This window comes from Sinohyriopsis cumingii, chromosome 3, assembly GCF_028554795.1.
Source record: "Sinohyriopsis cumingii isolate HCF-2022 chromosome 3, ASM2855479v2, whole genome shotgun sequence".
Taxonomy (NCBI): Eukaryota; Metazoa; Mollusca; class Bivalvia; order Unionida; family Unionidae; genus Sinohyriopsis; species Sinohyriopsis cumingii.
The window spans coordinates 39425646-39445349 of NC_142963.1; the positions used below are offsets into that span (position 1 = coordinate 39425646).

Sequence of the window (19704 nt, forward strand, 5' to 3'; positions counted from 1 at the left end):
TCGGTCCTGTTGAAAATAGTAATGAGCTGAGGTCTATTACGACTTCCACAATGGCCACCTTGAAGTTCATGTTATCACTATTTCTGAATGAATAGTCATCCTGGAGTTGTAATCAAACACTGCTTATAATGTTTTGTTGATATTTGTTAAAATGCTGCTGATCTGATATCCGTTATGTTGTCATCTTGATAATCTTAGTGAAGCTACTCCTCTTAAAGAGGAAGTCATATTGACATCGGGTTTTCATCATAACGCTCTTATGGTGTCTACTTGATCCTAAATGAAAATAACTAATCCCCCAACCCTCAGTATGGCCATAAAGGTATTGCTGAGCGCCTAGCGAGGCATATGTTAGTACCATTTTTATGTCTTTGGTATGACTCGACCGGGGTTCGAGTCCGCAACCTTCTGCACCCGATCGGACTCTCTAACCACTAGGCCACCGGATCGTAACTGTTAAGAGGTATGTCCTATTTAGTTTCAAGATAAAGGTGTTTCCGTTAACGTTTGCCCAATCGGATGGGACACAAACAGTACTGTTAAGAGGTATGTCAAAAGAAATGACGTGTCAAAACTTTGTCTGCAGGATACGCACAAACAAACACCTATAACCGCACTATTCTTCTAAGACGAGGGGATATTTTCGGCGCTTCTTAAATCTACAATATCTGACTGAATTGACTTTGCTCCTTGCACATACTGTACTTTATAAAACTTTCAAATTTCAAGTTGAGTTAAGTTTGATCTCCATGTAGGCCAGCTTAATGTTAGTTCTTTGCATTGTCGCCATTTAACCCAGGTATTAGTTGTTATGTTGCATGTAACACTTTGAATCTAATGCCAATACTTGTGATTTCGTAATTATACGCTGTGCTATGGGGAAATTATTTATGTGCAATTATTCGGAATATTCAGGTAACCAGCTGCCTGAAATTTGTTGAGAAACATATCTTGAGTATTATATATTGAAACATCTCATTTTCCTAGCAGTAAAACACATATTTCTAGCTCAAGTGCACTAGTACCCACTATGACATATATTTCAATCTGAAAAACTTGCAAACTGGCTGTAGAGTAACTGAATGTAATCCACAATAAGTGAACAATACACAGGTGACTAGCTGGTGAACACGAATAAAAAAATTTACTTTCAGGAAGCAAAATTGCTTGTATTATGCAAATTCAATAATTGAAATTTGAAAGATAAAGAATCGATGTGTTCTGGATCAAGGAACAAAACCATCGTATACGATCACAAAGGTAACTTTTTACTGAGCTGAGTTTGTAACAACTTTGAGGAAAATTTTGTAGGTGAATAAAGTAGCTTAATACATACCTACTTACCCTCCGAGATATATATAATATAAAACCTTATTTTTAAAGTTGATCCTGTCACATTCGAAAGCTGAGAGAGAATTGCTTATATCGCCGAACATTATTTCAATTCTCCAGAAAAGATGTTTTTCATGGACTGCATTTTCACATTAACGGCTAGAGTACGATGCGTGAACTTACAAAGAAAAAACAGTTCTATGTAAACTAAAGCCAGCGCACTCAATCATGCTTCAACCTGTTCTCGAATAAAAAGACAAACATTATTATCTAGCCGCCAGTTTGTTTATTTGTCAGCGGGTGGATAAGGGTACAGTCAACCTAGCTGACACGAATGAGACAAATGAATCTTAGACCATGTATGACCTTTGTACGGTTGCACCAGTTGCCAAACAATTTCTAGACGTAGGTTGCATGAGCTGATAAACGTTGAAGGTCAGGGGTGTGATAATTGAAACATCAAAAGGAACATATAACTTAAATTTAACTGTCACATAAATGAACCCTATTGTTTGTAAACCCAATCAATGAATGCCTTCAAACTGACACAAAAAAAGTAGTAACAAAGAATTACAAGATCGGATATTGAATAAAATCCTTCATATGCATCGGTCTAGGATATGACAATTCCAGCTTAGGGTCTTAGTTATGATTCCAAGAGTGAAAGTTTCCTATCCAACATCGAAACATAATGAAGTATATTTTGTTCATTTATTTTTGTTTCGCGAACCTGAACAAAACTAAGGCTGTAAAACAAAATGTCGTTTGATGAATATTGATACAGCTTTAAAAAAACAAAAATGCCATTGAACAATTTTCTCACTTTAAGATAAAGCATACATTTTACATTTGTTTTGACGAATTTAGTGAAAACTTTTAATAACTTTTTAACCACACTTATCAGCATTCAAGAAACAGTAGTAGAGACCGCGTAAGTATTGAACACAAAGAGTCTGGAAATTGTGTGCTGAAGATAGCTTGCGGTATGATACAGATACGAACTGGTAAAAATGACAGTACACATTTGTATTAAGATTAACCGAGACAGACATATCAGCATGGGCTCTAGTTATAATACATCATACATTACGCTAAAACACACACACACACACACACACACACACACGTATGTATGTATGTGTATATATATATATATATATATATATATATATATATATATATATATATATATATATATATATATTTGATAGACTGGGAAGTAATGAAGTTAATCAGGTAGGTTTGATTTGTTATGTGTGCTTGTATATATGTATGTGTACTTTATGATAAACTCCGAAGGTAATGTGATGAAAACAACAATCACGTGATGGCAGATATATTCCTCACCGTTGCTCTGTACTGGAAAACACGATCATATAAATTTAGGAATGTGTGGATAAAATAATCCTTCGATCGGGGGTAGTATAGGACCATTTCACCCAAGTTCAAACTTTTGAATCAGACGCGAGGGCTTGCCGAGTGTTTTATCCAAATTGCTGATCCTGACGGTTAAGTTTTATATAGCACCAATGAATAATGAAAGATTATTGTTCTCATATTCCTGAACAAGATACGAGGGTAAAGAATTATGACAATTGAGATAATAATAAAACAAGCACAACACTTAAATAGAGACTAAAAGGCTGTGTTTACACAAACACTTATCGACGTGATCGAGCCAGTCCTGTTAAAGGCAATACACAGCATCTGAATTGGACAAAGTAATACAAACTTCAGAAGGTAAAATATAAAGTTCCCCGTCTCCTCCGTCCGCCCCCGATTTCGCAATTCGCTTCTAAACATGCTTTGGCCTATATTCTTAAACTTAATAGATGACTATTACATGTTTGCCCCCCACCGAGTAACTAATTCAGGGGGTGCCCCTTTCCCCAACCAAAAGATTAAGCGAGAAATACAAAACATAATCTTACAGTCTTCGATTCTGCTTTGACTTGAAATGTTTTTAAATAATAAAGAAAAATATGAACTTAGAAAGATAAAAAGTGCAACAGCTTTTCTTTCAACTCGAAAAGCTGTACTAGACTAAAAAACACGGCCGAATACACGGACGATTGTGGTAAAGACATATCTCACATGACGTTCTGACCTAGCTAACTTTATCACATATATTGGAGAGATAGATCACAGGCATATAATTAATTATTCTGAAAATTTTGGGCTGACGTTTGAAAAAAGCAAACTGCTGTCAGTGCTTTATACATCCATTTACTTACATCGCTACCTTTTCTGTTGATATTCCTTGATCCGACCTTTACCTTTTACCTTCAATGACGTTTTATATAAAAATGTTGTTTTAAACAAAGTAAGTTAACACAGTTTTAAAAAAATGCAAAAATTATATGTTTGTCCTTCGCTTTGGTTCAAGATACCGAAAAGGACTATTTTCAGTGTCCTTAAAGATGCTACTAAAGTTTTATAAATGTACTTCTTACTCCGCCTGGTAACATCACGTGCCTGGTGTTATTACACAGTCATGACATAAATATTCCGAAATCGTGGACGCTCCTCTGTATTGAAGAAGAAGCGTCAATAAAGTAGCTAAGTGCGAGATAAGTAAGTCAGGTAATCTATTTTAGGCAGTTGAGCAGGTGCGTGATTTTGTGTTAGAAAGGCCACTTATTAACGTGTATGAAACAGTGACTTTAAAACTCAAGTGATCATAGGTATACGTCTCCTACTAATTTACATTCTCAGGATGGATAGGTTCTTACTGGTTTAAGTTCCATCTCGCATACGTTCTTTGAACCTATATGCTATTAAGGTGGGTATTCATTTTATATGCATAATGAATAGATCACGATTAGGGTTATATAAAAAAAATCTCTCGGCGCAGATCCCGTTAATCCCGCTTAGAATTTTCTGGTATAAGACCTTTTCACAATTCTGATTGCAACATGATTTAATTCCCTACTGATCTTCGACTGACCTTGTAAACGACTGTAAAGAAAAACACGCATGCCCCACTTACACCAGAATGAGAAAAAATATTAGTGTTACAATAGTCTCTCAGTTTTACTCTTTAGCCAGAACAATGCAGTGTCTCATATGAACTCGACACGTTGTTATTTTCGCTTTATATTCTCCACACTTGTTTCAGTTTTGAACTTTTCATGGTAGTTGGGAGATACTGAACTTCTAAACAGAGCAAAGTGCCACGGATAACACCTTTAACTTCCTGGCCAGCATCAGTACTTGATTAATCACTGAACTGTAGCCATATTGCCACACTGCCACACAAGAGGAAACAATTCTCTAGTTCTCTAGAAATGGTTAGGGACTACATACGAATGTCTAGACCTGGAAGTGATAAATGTGAGGTGGGTTGGATCGGGCTTTTTCTTATTGATAGTTTTGGTGACGTTTCTATATTTGTATGCATTATGCATATTAATTTTACCCATCAAAATCTGAAGAAAATATATTCTGGGCGAACTAGGAGCTTTACAACATTCAGCAAAGTACAATGTTTGTAGCAGATATTTGTATGACTCAAACGTTATCTCTGCCATATCCTTCTTAATTATAAGAAGTTTTCGAAACAGGATTAACTTAACTGTAACACGAAATAAGTTCTATCAGAAAATTTCAAGTTGTAATGAACCATTTTCATTTTAAAAAATTGCATTCTACAAACTTTTATTCAAATATGGAAATTAAATTTTCATAAATATGTACAACATGCATAATAGAACATAATTTTGTCTGAAAACTAGTATAAAATTTATATAAGATATCAAATAATTTAATTTAAAGAAAATATATAATAAAAATCGATGTTATAAAAGCTTTTAAAAAAGTAAATTAAGTTAATTGTAAAACAGGCGACTGCCAAATTTTAGACATGAAAGTTGACCAGTGATGACATTTAATGCAGGTGGTAACCTGGGTATGTGCAACTTGTAATGGTCAAAGGGCAATGAAAACACGATATCTCACAGTAATTGTTAAGGTAATCTATAAGGAAGCTTTTGAAACATTTAAAGGTATACATTAAATAAACAATGTGCTTTTTCCAAATGTATCAGATGATCAGGCAGTTGGTAGGGCAAACAATAGCACACCTAGGTTATCCATAGTGACGGGACCAATACCATTGTTTGTTGTAAAAATGCAAAGTGTTTCGCTGTTAATAAATATAAAGGTGGCCCTGTGATAGAAAATGTAGAACTACCAGAGAGGTTCTTGCACACTGAACAGTGGTGTTGACATCAACAATGAAGAAGGTCTTTTAGGTACTCTATCCCAATGTGGTAGTATGAATTAATTCTGGCGACTTTTGCCGGGTAAAGTGGACATCTAATACTGGGACCCTGTGTTGTGGTATATCACCTTTTGATGGTGGTTATCTATTTCTAGAGGATGATTGAGCACCGTGTTACAGCCCGGATCGAGCGAATATGAAAAAATATGAAATTAATGGATGGAATAAAAGGAGATTTTAGCAGATATACAAAATAGAACAACACGAGCCCCCGTATACAGAATATCAAAAATTAATTGATTAGATAAAGAAAATAAAATTGCACAAGATCAACTGTAGGATATACCTCTACTAGAAATTTTTTTGACTCAAAGTTCTCAAATGCAAATAGCTGTTCCGTTACAAGGATACGGCAAATTTCATCGTGAAATCGAGTAAGCGTTTCTTACTTGAATTGTCCGGCATGTCGGCATTACCTGATAACCGGTCTCCAGATTCAACACAGCTAGTCTGTTGGTGTTAATTTGCACAGAAACACTCTCTTGTTTCCTCTGGTCGTTCACTACTTTGAGTGGCAAGCACAGACAAAAGCCTTCTACTTTACAGGGTGACACTCAGAAATGTGAAGTAGGTAGGTGTAATAAATTGGCTGTTCATTCCGCAAACATAAGAGTTTTCCAAAATATTATGTTTGCCAGAATAAATTCAACCATTTACAGGCTGAATCTCTAATGAGAAAAGCCAGTTCTCGTAAGGTTAAGCGAGAAAATATCAACAAAAAAGGTTCGTTTGAAGTGAGTAAAAGTACAAAAAGAATAGTTTTTCTTTCGATATTTCGAAGTATAAAATTTTTAAATTATTAAATGACATCTGTAAACACTTGGAATTGTCAGCATTGTGACTTCATTGGTGTTTTAGCTTCGTTGGTGTGTACAAAATGAAAAATGTAAGAGCCATATATAATCTTGCGAACAAGCCTCTGACACGTCAACTTTATTTCGGCCAGCATTTAGTTAAACGTTTACATTTACATACCACACATATTCCTGCTTTCTTTCCAAATCTGAATACTTTTCATGACGAACTCTGATTTTCACAACAACAACAAATTATGTTGTGCTTATGTTCAACGATGTATAAGCTTTAGATCAGATGCTTTGAAGACTCAAAAAGTAAATGTGCTATATATCTTCCCTAATTCATGGAATTATAAATATAAATAACTTATTTAGAACAAAATATCAGTTCTGCGTCAAAATCAGTTTGAAATGTAAGAACATTGATACACTTCATATTTACAGAATAAGAAACATAATTTTCCAAAGTTTTTGAAACACGTAAATTAAATGTTCGTAGCAATTTGAAAAGACGAAACTGCCAGATTTTAAAAGTAAAGTTGACCACTAATGGACATCCAAGATATTTGGTAGGTTGGGTCTGTGCAACTTATACCATTTGGTCAAGGGGCAGTGAAGCACTACACCGCACAGTTGTATCTGAGGCAAAAACACAACATATATGTTTAATTTATATGGGTGTACATATTAAACAAACAATAACAAATGCTACATTGTAGACTTACTTGTAAGGTACTTAGTCTGTTTTTAGGATAGATAACAGCATAGTAGGGGGACCAGTGCATTGGTTTGCAACAGAGATGCATAATGTAATTAATGCCAATAACGATAAAGGTGGCCCTGTAATTGGACAATGTTGCTGCAGACAGGTTGTCTCACAGAACAGTGATTTGAATGTCCCTAATTATGAAATAAGCGGTGTCTCTGAGGTCTTTAACCAAAGAGGTAGTATGAACTAAACCTGGTGACATTTGCCCGGTACATAGGACATGTAGTAGTGAGGCCCTTGTATTAGCACCTTATCGAGGGGGTTATCCAAGCTAATTTAACTCTTCCACATTGTTCCAAATCAGAGGCCAGATATGACTAGAGATAACACATGCTACTTCAATCTCATAGGACCATAAGCTGTAGATAAGTGAAATGAAATGTGCTGGATATGGAGATTTCAAAATGACATTAGTTGTGCAAGCACAGGACGAATCCTTAAAGGGGACAAACATGCAAACCTGAAATTCGCGCAAACTTCATATATAAGTTGCTATATGTATAAGGTTCATTTTCTGAAAATTGTTTACCTTTTATTCTTACTCGTTACGATGAAATTTATGAAAAACCGATGACATTCCCGGAGTAGAATATTCCATTAGGATCCAACCTTGCATGTATGAACCGGAGATAGATTCGTGTGACAAAGATGAACAGGATTCGTCAGATTCTGACGAGGGAGATGATCTGGATACTCCAATGGAGTATCGATCGTCAGCCTGGTGTAGAAAGAAGCAAAGTGGCTCGAAAACGCAAATTGGTAAGTAATCTTAGTCTTTAAAAAATCTGTACATATCATTTATGAACTACTTTTAATTTTAAATACCAAATTGAATAGCGGTACAAAATCTAATTGAATAAATGAGGTAGGGGCTAGAATTTTGTACTCATTACGATTTTTAAAAAAAAAATCATTTTCTGTAATTAAAAAAAATGATTTTTTTAAACAATTTTCTGTTAAGTCAGGACACTTTTAAAAAGGACAATTACAATTCAGAGGAAGAGTTTTTCTTGCCGGCTTTTGGGGGAATGAAAATTGGTTTTCATTTTCTATAGCCTGATTTAATCCAACAATTATTGATTAGACTTGTACATATCATAATTGGATGCATGTTCTTCAAAGAAATGGACATTTAATATATCAAACAGGCAACAGCTCTTCAAGTAATTTTAACCCTTTTCCCCGACACAGGTGCTTGTGTAATAAATGTGTGCCAATGTCCAACCAAGAAGAGAATATTTGTTGCCAATCTCAGTCAGTTTTAGAAGAGAATAGTGAAGAATATCCCTCTATCTGTACCACAAACCACGAGGGATTCGTTTCAAACTGTTTGAACATACATGTCTTAGAAACTTCATTTTATGAGTACGTTCAAGAAAATGGTAGATTAATGGAGAACGACCAGATCCATAAGTGAGTACTAATCTTGCATCAACAGCAAGAAAAAATCTCTTTTGGAGAAAAATGAAAACCTTTGCATAATCCATTTTTATGAACATTTTTATAATCGCACACTTTGGTAAGCTGGATTTAAAAACCAAAAGGTGGTCTGCAAATAAAAATGACAAGTTTAGGACCAATTAAGCTGAATTGTGTGTGTGTGTGTGTGTGTGTGTGACAGAGATAGAACGAGAATACACAACACGTTACACCCCCACCTCCTCCAAGGCACCATAAACCAATATGCTAAAAAATAAAACCATGTATAGGGTGATTGGATTGGTGTGAAATTATGTGCGATAACTATACTATTCAGTAAACTGTACTTTGTCCTTTCAGAGTCTACCCACACAGAGAGACGAATCTGAACACTTAGGACATTTCTAGAAATGTATGTGCATACATGCATATAACAGCAAAATACTAAATAAGAAGATACTAAGGTTATAAACTTTATTGGTTCAAATTCTTTCTGTACCAAGGGGCTACAGCTTGTGGTGGATGGTTCATTTCATGGGCCCTAGCTTCACGTATTGTGCGATATGTGTTGTATAATTCTTGCCCCATTACAACCTTATGCATCAGTTTTCGGACATAATCTGAAAATGTGAGTTTTATTACAACCATAGAGCCAGCTAGCAGTGTCATACATCTTTATATGGCAAAGAAAATAAAATTCTTCCAAAAAGTGAAGTGATCCAAATACTTTGTATAATTTATATTTTTTCTACTTCTTTTGCTGAAAGCAAACAATTTAAAAAACAACAACAGAATTTACATTAAAATAACTGATTCTAGTTTAGGTATATATACAGGTTGATATTCATTTTCGGTTGGGTCAATATTCAACTTTGTATGGACAATTTTTCATAATTGTTAATAAAAATTGTCAACATGATTTATCCTGTGTTATATTGCTTTCCAAGATTCTGTTTGACCTTTACTCTCTTCGCTATATATGTATGTATGTGTGTATATATATATATATATATATATATATATATATATATATATATATATATATATATATATATATATATATATATATATATATATATATATATATATATATAAAGATAGATATAATGGTATTGGTATATTAAAGTGCGATACTCCCATGGTGCAATAATACGCACATATAAATATTATTGCAACTGTGTCGTCGATTCTAGGTCTCAATCATGAATTTCTACTCTTTAATCATCAGTGACGTATAAAAATAACTATAACAAGTATTAATAATCCCTGTTATTTAAATAATTTTAACATGGTACACAATCTCATTGCAATCCTTTTTTCCGTTTCCCGTCCCCTCTAACGAATAAAGGACAAAATACGCATAAATAAAAAATGAGAGAGAAAACAAATTTGAGCTGGATGAAAACCTTGAAACTGAACTTACAACAAGTATCCTACAAGAATATGGTTCGTCTTAACTTTATGTGCACACTTTCCTTGATATTTATCAACAGATTTTTATAATCAATGAAATGGTATATGTACACTTAACTTAAGATTTATCTACAGTGTTCATAATAGTCAATGATACAAAGTTGCAATAGCCTATTGACACTATATGGTAAATTTATTTTGCTACATTGCACACATACTGTAATGTGTTTAATGTTTTGTTGTTGTTTCTTAAACCTAGTATAATGTAAAAAAGATCGATTACTACTAATGAATATGAAAACTTCAAAAGGCCGCCTCTCTCTCTCTCTCTGTCCCCCCCCCCGTGCCCCCCCCCCCATGTCTCTCTCCCTCTCTCTTTGTGTCTGTCCCCCCATCTCTCTCTCTCTCTCTCTCTCACCCACTCATCCTACCAAGATACGGGCGAAAATCAAGGAAAAGATTAGTATAGAGAATTCTCGCTTGCATCATATGACGCTATATCTTGACCTCAAAAGAGAGAGAGAGAGAGAGAGAGAGAGAGAGAGAGAGAGAGAGAGAGAGATATCATTGCCGGCAGTGCTGTTATTAAAGCAGAATAATTCCTTAGATCAACTGTAAATATATTAAAATATTTTAATTGCCTCTTGTTGGGTCATCATTTCGCTTAGTTTATATTCCACACTAATTTCCATGGGCCGGTAAGTGAATGGCTGAGCTAACCATGTGTTTGTTATGCTCTACTTTCTTCATTAAAACCATCATTCATGTTTAAATCATAAGTGTGTCATGTATTGATTTAATCAATGTGAATAAAAATAGAAATTCAAAAATGAAAACAATCAGCTTATCAATTTACAAAGCTGATTGAGAATAGCTACAAAAGGTACATAACTATATTTTGTAGCGGAAACACTTGGCAGGGTTGTGAGATGTTCATTCACTCGGTCAATACACAGTTGGCTGTAGTCAATCTCAGTTCCGTTCAAAAGGCAAATATGTTTATTTGTATCTGATACAAACTAAATATATATACAGTATGTACGCTGTATCAATGATATACCACTCATTTCCTTGCGATAAAAAATTTATACATCTCATGGTATATCATTGATACAGCGTACATAGTGTACATACAATTATACATGTATGTATAGCTTAGACAATCTATGTTGCTTTAGAACTCTCATCATTCCAATCATCTGTGATGCTTTCCGAAGAATGTCTTCAGTGTGGTTTCGCCAACTTCCATTACCCATCAGAGTTACACCAATGTGTTTATGGTTATTTACAATGGCAATAGACTTTTTATCTGAAAGCAATACATCTGAGTAGACGAAGCATTTGGGAATAAAACGGCTTCTCGTTATGATGGAATTTAAGAGACAAGCCATTGTTGTATACATATGTATAGCTTTAAAACTCGCAATTTTAAACGTTGTTGTAAGTGAGTATATTGTTGTTGTTATCGCTACGGGACATTGTACACAGTCGTTAAAAGATTGATTCATATTTAAAGCTAGTATGTATATAAATTATATAATTTGTTGATTTGTCTTGATATAACTTAGACCGATGAGCGGACGTATGAGCAACTAAATGTACTCAATCGACGAACAACATGATTGCCAAACACACGTCAATAAAGTCAACCACACGTACATGTTATATTCGTCGGTTATATGCTTTAATCGAAACAAATTTGTCATTAAAGTTGAAATTGTTCCTGACTGCCATTCCATGTCTATAACACATATAAGATCAACTGATATGTCCTTTCAAGTGTCGTTCTGAATGATCGTCTAAGCATGCTAAATGATGAAAGTGCCATTCCTGTTTTAGGTCGACTACAGACACTACGACTTCGTTTTTAGCGGTCTTGTAAGGAATATCAATGTTGTCCATGCTGATTTATTTAACAGTGGCTATCAACAGAAATAACGCTATTGAATAAATTCAAATGATATGACACATTTTATCTTTCGGTAGATACTGATATAATGTTTTAAAACTTTACCAATATGTCGTCCACAAATATTGAATTAGAAAAATAGCACGTTGCAAGCGTGCTTGAGCCATTAGGACAACTACAAAATATTCACCTATTGTGGTTGAAAATAATTCCACCCAAATCTATATCAGTTATGAGGGCGATGTTTGTAAGAGGTTGGTCAAAAATAACTCGTGCAAGTGTGTCAGTAATGATCAAGACAATGAAGTTTTTAAATTTATTCTGAGAACGATTTTCAGGAACACAAACATGAAATACTGGCAGTGCTTATTACGAAAGTATGCCTGCAACACTGCGAGGATTAAGTTTGGAAAGTACGGAGTTGCTTTCAGTATTAATCTTGACATATGATTATAAATGTGCGATTTGTGTGATATCGATTTTTAACTTTTAGAGTTTTCCAGTCATATCAGTACGATGTCTGCATTGTGGCAGTTTACAGTGCTGTCTAGTACTGTTGCATCATGTCGCAGACATGATACATCATCTCCCACCCAGTCACATTATCCTGACACCAGGAGATCCAGTCCTAACACTGACCTCTTAATGCTGAGTGCCAAATGAGGCAGCTACTAATACCATTTTTATAAATCTTTGGTATGACTCGGCCGGAGTTCTAACCCACGATCTCCCGCATTCGAGGCGGACGCTCTAACCGCTCTAACAGGAGCGGCTATGATTATAAATAATTTCCCAGTCGAAATGAATGGTTAAAAGCAACCTCATTTATATCATGGGAAAAAGTTACTTACATTAGATAAAAGGTACAAAACACTAAATTTTCATTCTTTTGTATTATGGGAGAATAGTTACCTAAGTTAGATAAAAGGTACCAAACAATAAATTTTCATTCATTCATTCATTCATTCATTCATTCATTCCCTGCGCAAATATTTTGTTGTTAAAATGAAATCTTCCCCAGAACTGTTTTTTTTTTTTCTAGGTTAAGATGCATAATGGATGTGGTCTTGCGTTCTAGTTTTGTGCTGTGATCTACGCAACTTCTGGTACATTACAGCACCTATCAAGCTTATAAACACCGGTATTTGATTGGTGTTTACTCTGAGATAGAGAATCAGATAAATACATATGTACATATTACGGCAAGTTCTGGTGACATGTACTCGAGAGAGTGTCGATATATCCATGTAAGTGGGACGCGTGTTTTCTATGCTATATACAGGCTAGATAAGAAGGAATCTCCAAGGCAAGAAAACAATCTTGTCAATACAAGGCAACTTTTTTGGACCCAAACGTTGGTTTGTTCATTCAGTATTGGGTGAATCTTGCAGTCGTCATGTCTGAAGAAAAACATGTATATGTGAGTCTGGGCAGTGACACGGACACGGAATTGCCGCCTGAGAAAAAGGGCAGCATTAAAGAAAGACTTGGAGTTGTGGCATGCATATTATTGACAGAATTATGCGAGAGACTGACCTTTTACAGCATTGTGGCCAATATGGTGCTATTCTGCACGTCCAAACTGCACATGACCAGCGACGAGGCATCTAATGTCAATTGGGTTTTCTCAGGTAAGCGAGTACGTCATTGCCTGCAATAATTGCAAGTTGAGTTTGGGGGATGGGGTAATTACAATAAAATATAGTTTTGTTTAAATCTTGGTGATACATTTAATTGTAAATATTTAACTAATATGGGTCTGTCAATTTATATAAGGGCAAAATGACTGAAAGAAAGCAGGGAAACCAATGATTAAAGTAAGGAATCTTAGGAGAAATTTAGATTTGATCTTGAGGTGCACACACTCTTTTCAACAAAACAAGACCAAAAAGCTAAAAAGAACAACCTCCTCCCCGAGACAAACATTGCTACTACATTGTGTAGATGGAAGGTGAAAAATACATCCTGTCCAAAAGCTATTGCGTTCCATGCATTTATGACATACTGTGATATATAATTCACAACATATTTGGTCTAAATGAACTTTAGAAAAACCGTATATACCCCCCCCCCCCAAAAAAAAATCCAAACAAATTTGCGACGAGATTTTTAGCATAAAGTTTAACAAATTTACTGAAACATCAAAGCAATCTTCATTAACTTGCACTCTTCTTGCTTTGGTGGTCCTCTTCAAAATATTCGCCATAAACATTCACCCTGCGTGCAAATATGAGATCCAGTGTAATTGTTTTGAAAAATATTTTGTCTCTCTTTTCTTATCCCTCAAACATGTCGTCAGAAAAGTGGACAATCTGTTTGCATTTATCATTCTGACACTTTGCAAATTGATGAGGCTCACGATCCTTTTGAAGTAAGAACAATGAAAATTACATTGCCCTAAATGAATATGGACTGTTTATAACCAAAAAAATATGTCAATATGAGTTTAAAGACATTTATAATAATAATAATAATAATAATAATAATAATAAGTTTTGCTTCCTTTTCTTTTTCTTATTATTGTTAGTACTGGTTCTGTGGATATTTTCATGTTTCACCTGCTTCTTCTATAGGTACCGTGTACATAATCCCAGTGGCTGGAGGGTATGTGGCGGATGCTTTCGCTGGCAAGTACAACACCATTCTTGGCGCAGGGTTTATTTATACACTAGGTGAGTCAATTATAATAAACGTATTAGGAAGAAGGCCCGTAGAACATGGATCCGAGCCTTTGTTTTTCTTTCTAGATAAGACTCTCATGTTGATGGTTATCTTTTGTACTAGTCCTCATCAGGGTAATTTTAAAGAGTTACTATCTAGACGTTGTTTTGGAATGAGTTTGTTCTTGGAAGAGGAGATATAGTTGAAAGAGGTCTTATTTGAAGCAAAGTGGGTTTCCATGAAAGTATGGTCACTTAAACCAAAGTGGTTTTATTAGTGAGTGTAGTGTTAAGTTTATCATTGTAATGAACTAAAATATCTTGAAGCGAAATACAGCAAACTTTAGCAAGCAGAAACACATCGAAGCACAAACTAGTTCATAAGATGTGTAGTAATGTTTAAACTAAGCTAATTGTTTTTAACAATATAAATATAACTTACCCCAGCATATATGGATGTACCTTTGGTCATAAGTTAATGCAGTCCGAATACTGCTCAATCTTTTTAGTCAGGTCCGAAAATGATCTCGGCCAGTGCACATCCGCCACATTCAGACTTTTTTTCTTCAGGCAAAGATCACGTTATCATACCCGTTGCTATGACAACAAATATTACCATTCCATGTATTGCTATCATCATTGCTTTCAGCATCAGTTTTGTATATGTTTCATCTAAATAAATGCTGATACTGAAATTTAAGTACAATCAAAAAACCATGCCAGATACAGGATCGTTGTAGTGTGCTACTCATAGGCTGGGAAAGCTTCAGAATTGGTTATAATGGTAGGGCAAATTGTTCAAGTATTATAAATGTAATCCTGGTAATTTTAGTACCATAGACCGATGATCATGCTGGTACCAGCATCGCAAAATAAGATAGCATTACCAAGCTGACAATAAGAAAATACCTGATCAATTTAGACTTTACTGTTCAGTCAAGATTACTAAAATTTGTATGACATTGAATATTGACAAAGTTGTAATTTAAATATTTTGCATTTCCTATTATGTTGATAATAATCAGCGAAGAGAAAACAAAATTGTAATGTTTTCACAATTTAGTCTGTTGAATTCTTGTTTGCCGACATTTGTACAGTCAGTATTTTAGCCCTCACACATACTTGATTTATCTTCCATATCAGTAGTCAGAGTGATGAAGGTCATCACTCACGTTCTTCTGCTACTACATAAGAACTTTATTATGTGGGTGTTGCTTTCGGTAGATAGTACAGTATCTCAGAAGGAAGATAGTGACTTGCAATCAATACCCATCTTCACTTTTATTTAACTCCTACCTATTTCAAATACTTCAGAGTTTGCAAAGTTGGCCCTACAAATAAATGGAAACTGTGAAATGGTGACAGTTGTAAAACGAGATGAAAATCGAAGAGATGGAAAATATTTGTTGTTGTTGCTGTAGGTTTAACGCCATTTTTCAGCACAAGATAGGCTATACATGGCTGCCAGATTAACAGGTAGAGGAAGAACTCTGGAAAATCCCGAGAAGACCCACAGACCCAGGAGAAGTTACTGGCATGCTTTCTCACGTACCCACGTTAGCCGAGCCTGAGATTCGAACCAACGTAGACAGAGGTGAGATGGCAGTGATCCAGAACGATGAGCGCTTTAGAACACAGGCCGCTCGGGGCCCCATGGAAAAGAGTAAAATAATGTGTGAAAGATGCCAACATTGAGCATATCAAAAGAAACGTGATAGTTGATTTTAGAAGAATTATTATTACATATATGAAATCATTGATGAAGAAGGGTTTAGAATGTAATTGTGGCGGGGCGATACAATATATATCGTTTGACAAACATTGCAAAACTGAAGTAAGTAAACTTAAAAGATTGTGTAAAAACTCATATGAAATAGGAAAGAACATTTTGAATACCACAAGAATGAATATATAAAATAGACAAAATCCTTATAAGAAGTGTTAGGCAAACAATTAAAAAATGGGAAAAGCTAACAAAAGAGTAAATGTCAATAGTATATGATTTAGTGAAGCATGAATATTTTTGTCAATTCAATAACGAGCTTCGTATGCGAAGTATGAACGTTTTTGTCAATTCAATAACGAGCATCTTATGTGAAGCATGAACATTTTTGTCAATTCAATAACGAGCTTCTGATTAAAAAGAAACATTGCATCTTGGTCTTGTCATGCAACGTTTGTTTAATTCTAAAGTTATTTGAGCCATTACATAATTTTTAGAGAGAAAACAACCTTCTACACAGAACATCACTATTTTTCATGTCAACCATTAAGCATTTTTGATAACTACAATTTGAGATTTGACATTGGAGAGTCTGTTAGTAGATACAGAGAAAATTAAGGGATCCGATGTTTGCAAAACGAACTAAACTAAAGGTATGAATGGTAACAGCCGGACGCGGAACACTTTACTGGCATTCAACAAACGACCAAGTATTAGACTTACTATAACTGATATACGTGTTTCACTTTTACTTTCGGGTGTGAAAACTGTCGTCTAAATGTACAATACCATTGCCTATTGAACAGACCTGTAATTAAACCAGCAACAAGAACAATCGAGATCTGAAATAAGTAAACATAATTTGTAAAAACATCAATATTCCACCAAATCATGACTACTCATGCAATGTACTAAACACTTAAAATGGTTATTACACCTTTGGAGAAGTTACATTTTAGTAATGTCATAAATTGTCCACTGATAAAATTAACTTGTCAAAAATAAGACGGGCATACTTCTTTGGTAAAATAGCACAGGTTCTACAGAAGAAGGAATTGAGATATTTAATCAGAGTGTATGATCTTATTTTCTTTAGGTCTAAGGTCTAAAATAAAAAAATCGAGTACAGAGCAGATTCCATTTTCAAGAAAATGTTATCGTAAAGTTAACTGTGTGCGAACAAGACCATCCTAATATGGAAAACCATTAAAGATTTCATCAATGTTTACAGAAATATTTTTTGAACTGTATACAGTCTCTGGAATTTTCAAACCAAAAGATTTCTAGAACTTTCTCAGTTTGATTAATGCCAAGAATAATTATTCTAATTTATATTTATTGTGATTTTTAAAGTCTGCACCTATTCAAATATATTTCGTGATGACTTCGTCTTGTACAATGTTAATGGTAAATGCGAGTAAGTACAGAAGCAACACAAACAAATTAAATATTTGCAATAAGGCTGAAGACAGTGAAACGGACTAGATTTTTGCATTATGAATGCAGCATAAGTGTTTTCTTTTCAAGTAAATAGTGCTAACATGGTTGAAGAATCATAACTAAGACTTTCTAGTAATCTTGGGTTTAGATCCATGGAGGATAGGATGGAAGATCTAACCCTATTTCAATCAATAAAAATGACATAAACTTGAATAAATTCGTTTTTAGAAATCTAGGTTCTATGAAATCAAGTGATGCAACTGTTACACATGTTAATACGTAAATTAGAAATGTTTTGGCTGACAAACAAGCAAAGATTGACTAAAACAGGAACAATATTTAGACGCTGAATAATTGTCTAAACATAATTTTAATATTTTATAAAATGATATACAAATATTGGAAAATATAAAAGAAGGAGCAGATACAATGCCAAAAAATTCATAAGTACTTAAAACCCATCGAACAAGGATAAACAGTGAGATATACGTAGTCGAGACTGATCATAATAATAATAATAATAATAATAATCTCTGGAAGATTACAGTAATTTTCGATCATATATAGAACAGGAAATGAATTCACTGGTGAAATCCAACAAAACGAGGAAGAGACTGAGGGGAAAAAGAGAACAAAATAGATGCGAATGCAGGCATCCTCAGATCTTTCGTGTGATTTTCGATTTTATATCAGTATTTTTAGCGAAAAAATTAAATAACCAATGGATCACACTTTAGCAGCTCTAAAAATGAGCATACCTCTGGAATATACAAATCTTAAACTGATAGAAAAGAACATGTTTATCGAGGAGTAGTTAAATCAACGATGTTGTATACGTTTTACTTTTTAATTAAACAAAACGATAACATTAATTAGGAACGATTTATATAAATTGGAAGAGCAAAGTAAAATAGAGATAAATGCATTAAAACTGAAATAAATGAATATATGCTTTCTTGGAAAGGAAAAATAAAAACTAAATTAAAAACGACAAAAACACAGTAATGTCTGCACTTGGTTATGCAGTGAGTACTTAAGGGGATGAATAAATAGAGGTAATCGATAACTACATAGATGATATCAATGTTTTTTTTTTAATAGTATATTTATGCAATATTTCACGAGTGAAGTGGAAACGTTACATCATCACAAGTCGAAAAAATAATTTGTAAAATAGATGAATATTTTCGTGCAAAATGAAGAGATTGTTATTTTCGTTACTACGTTTCTTTCGTGGATTGATACATGATTGTTATTTTCGTTACTACGTTTCTTTCGTGGATTGATACAGTGATTGTTATTTTCGTTACTACGTTTCTTTCGTGGATTGATACAGTGATTGTTATTTTCGTTACTACGTTTCTTTCGTTGATACAGTGATTGTTATTTTCGTTACTACGTTTCTTTCGTTGATACAGTGATCACTGTTGGCCTGGAGGTCCTGTAGCAATGTGACAAAATACTTTTTATAGGCTTCAGAGAGTTACATCATTAAACAACATATTTTAATGATTGTGATCTCACTTATAAAGATTTGGCTTATATTTTGGTTTATTTATACATTCGAAAGTGAATATGTTGTTATATTGACAGGTTTGCAATCTATTTCTGTAAAAATTCTCCATCCTAATTTTAATAGTCACTAAATTGCTGTTTGCCATCTACACTAATCAATGCTGATGTTTCCATCGCTTTCAGGCATATTTATCATTGTGATGATAGTTCAGGTCGCTACTTTTAAAAAAAATTAACATATGTAATTAAGAGGTTTTCTTAAAATGATGCACCATTTGTTCTTGAGTGAAACAGGTATAGGATACGGTAGGATGACAGAATATCGAATAGTAGCAAGTCATGTAAGTTTAGTCATTGACAGTTCGCATGATGAATGTGAAAACTGATTGTAAAAGGTTAATACTTAAAGCATGTATTTTGTTTGTTAATTATTTATATTCATGCC

General features: G+C 34.2%; 1 protein-coding gene and 1 long non-coding RNA gene across 3 annotated transcripts in view; both read left to right on the forward strand.

Moving 5' to 3' along the window:
* The first annotated feature begins 3975 nt into the window (after positions 1 to 3975).
* Positions 3976 to 19704, forward strand: part of LOC149802737 (uncharacterized) — a 55427-nt gene continuing 39698 nt past the window's right edge. Inside the window, exons 1-3 of the mRNA XM_089952144.1 lie at positions 3976 to 4114; positions 12964 to 13552; positions 14495 to 14593. Of these exons, the coding sequence (XP_089808270.1) occupies positions 13318 to 13552; positions 14495 to 14593 (334 nt within the window). The 5' untranslated portion in view covers positions 3976 to 4114; positions 12964 to 13317. The remainder of the gene's footprint in view (positions 4115 to 12963; positions 13553 to 14494; positions 14594 to 19704) is intronic.
* On the forward strand, positions 6807 to 9281 carry LOC149802738 (uncharacterized). 2 transcript variants are annotated; one of them, XR_016419936.1, is made up of 3 exons: positions 6807 to 7939; positions 8372 to 8593; positions 8960 to 9281. It is a non-coding gene; the product is annotated as an uncharacterized LOC149802738 (long non-coding RNA). The 2 variants fall into 2 exon arrangements; XR_016419935.1 differs by lacking the exon at positions 8372 to 8593.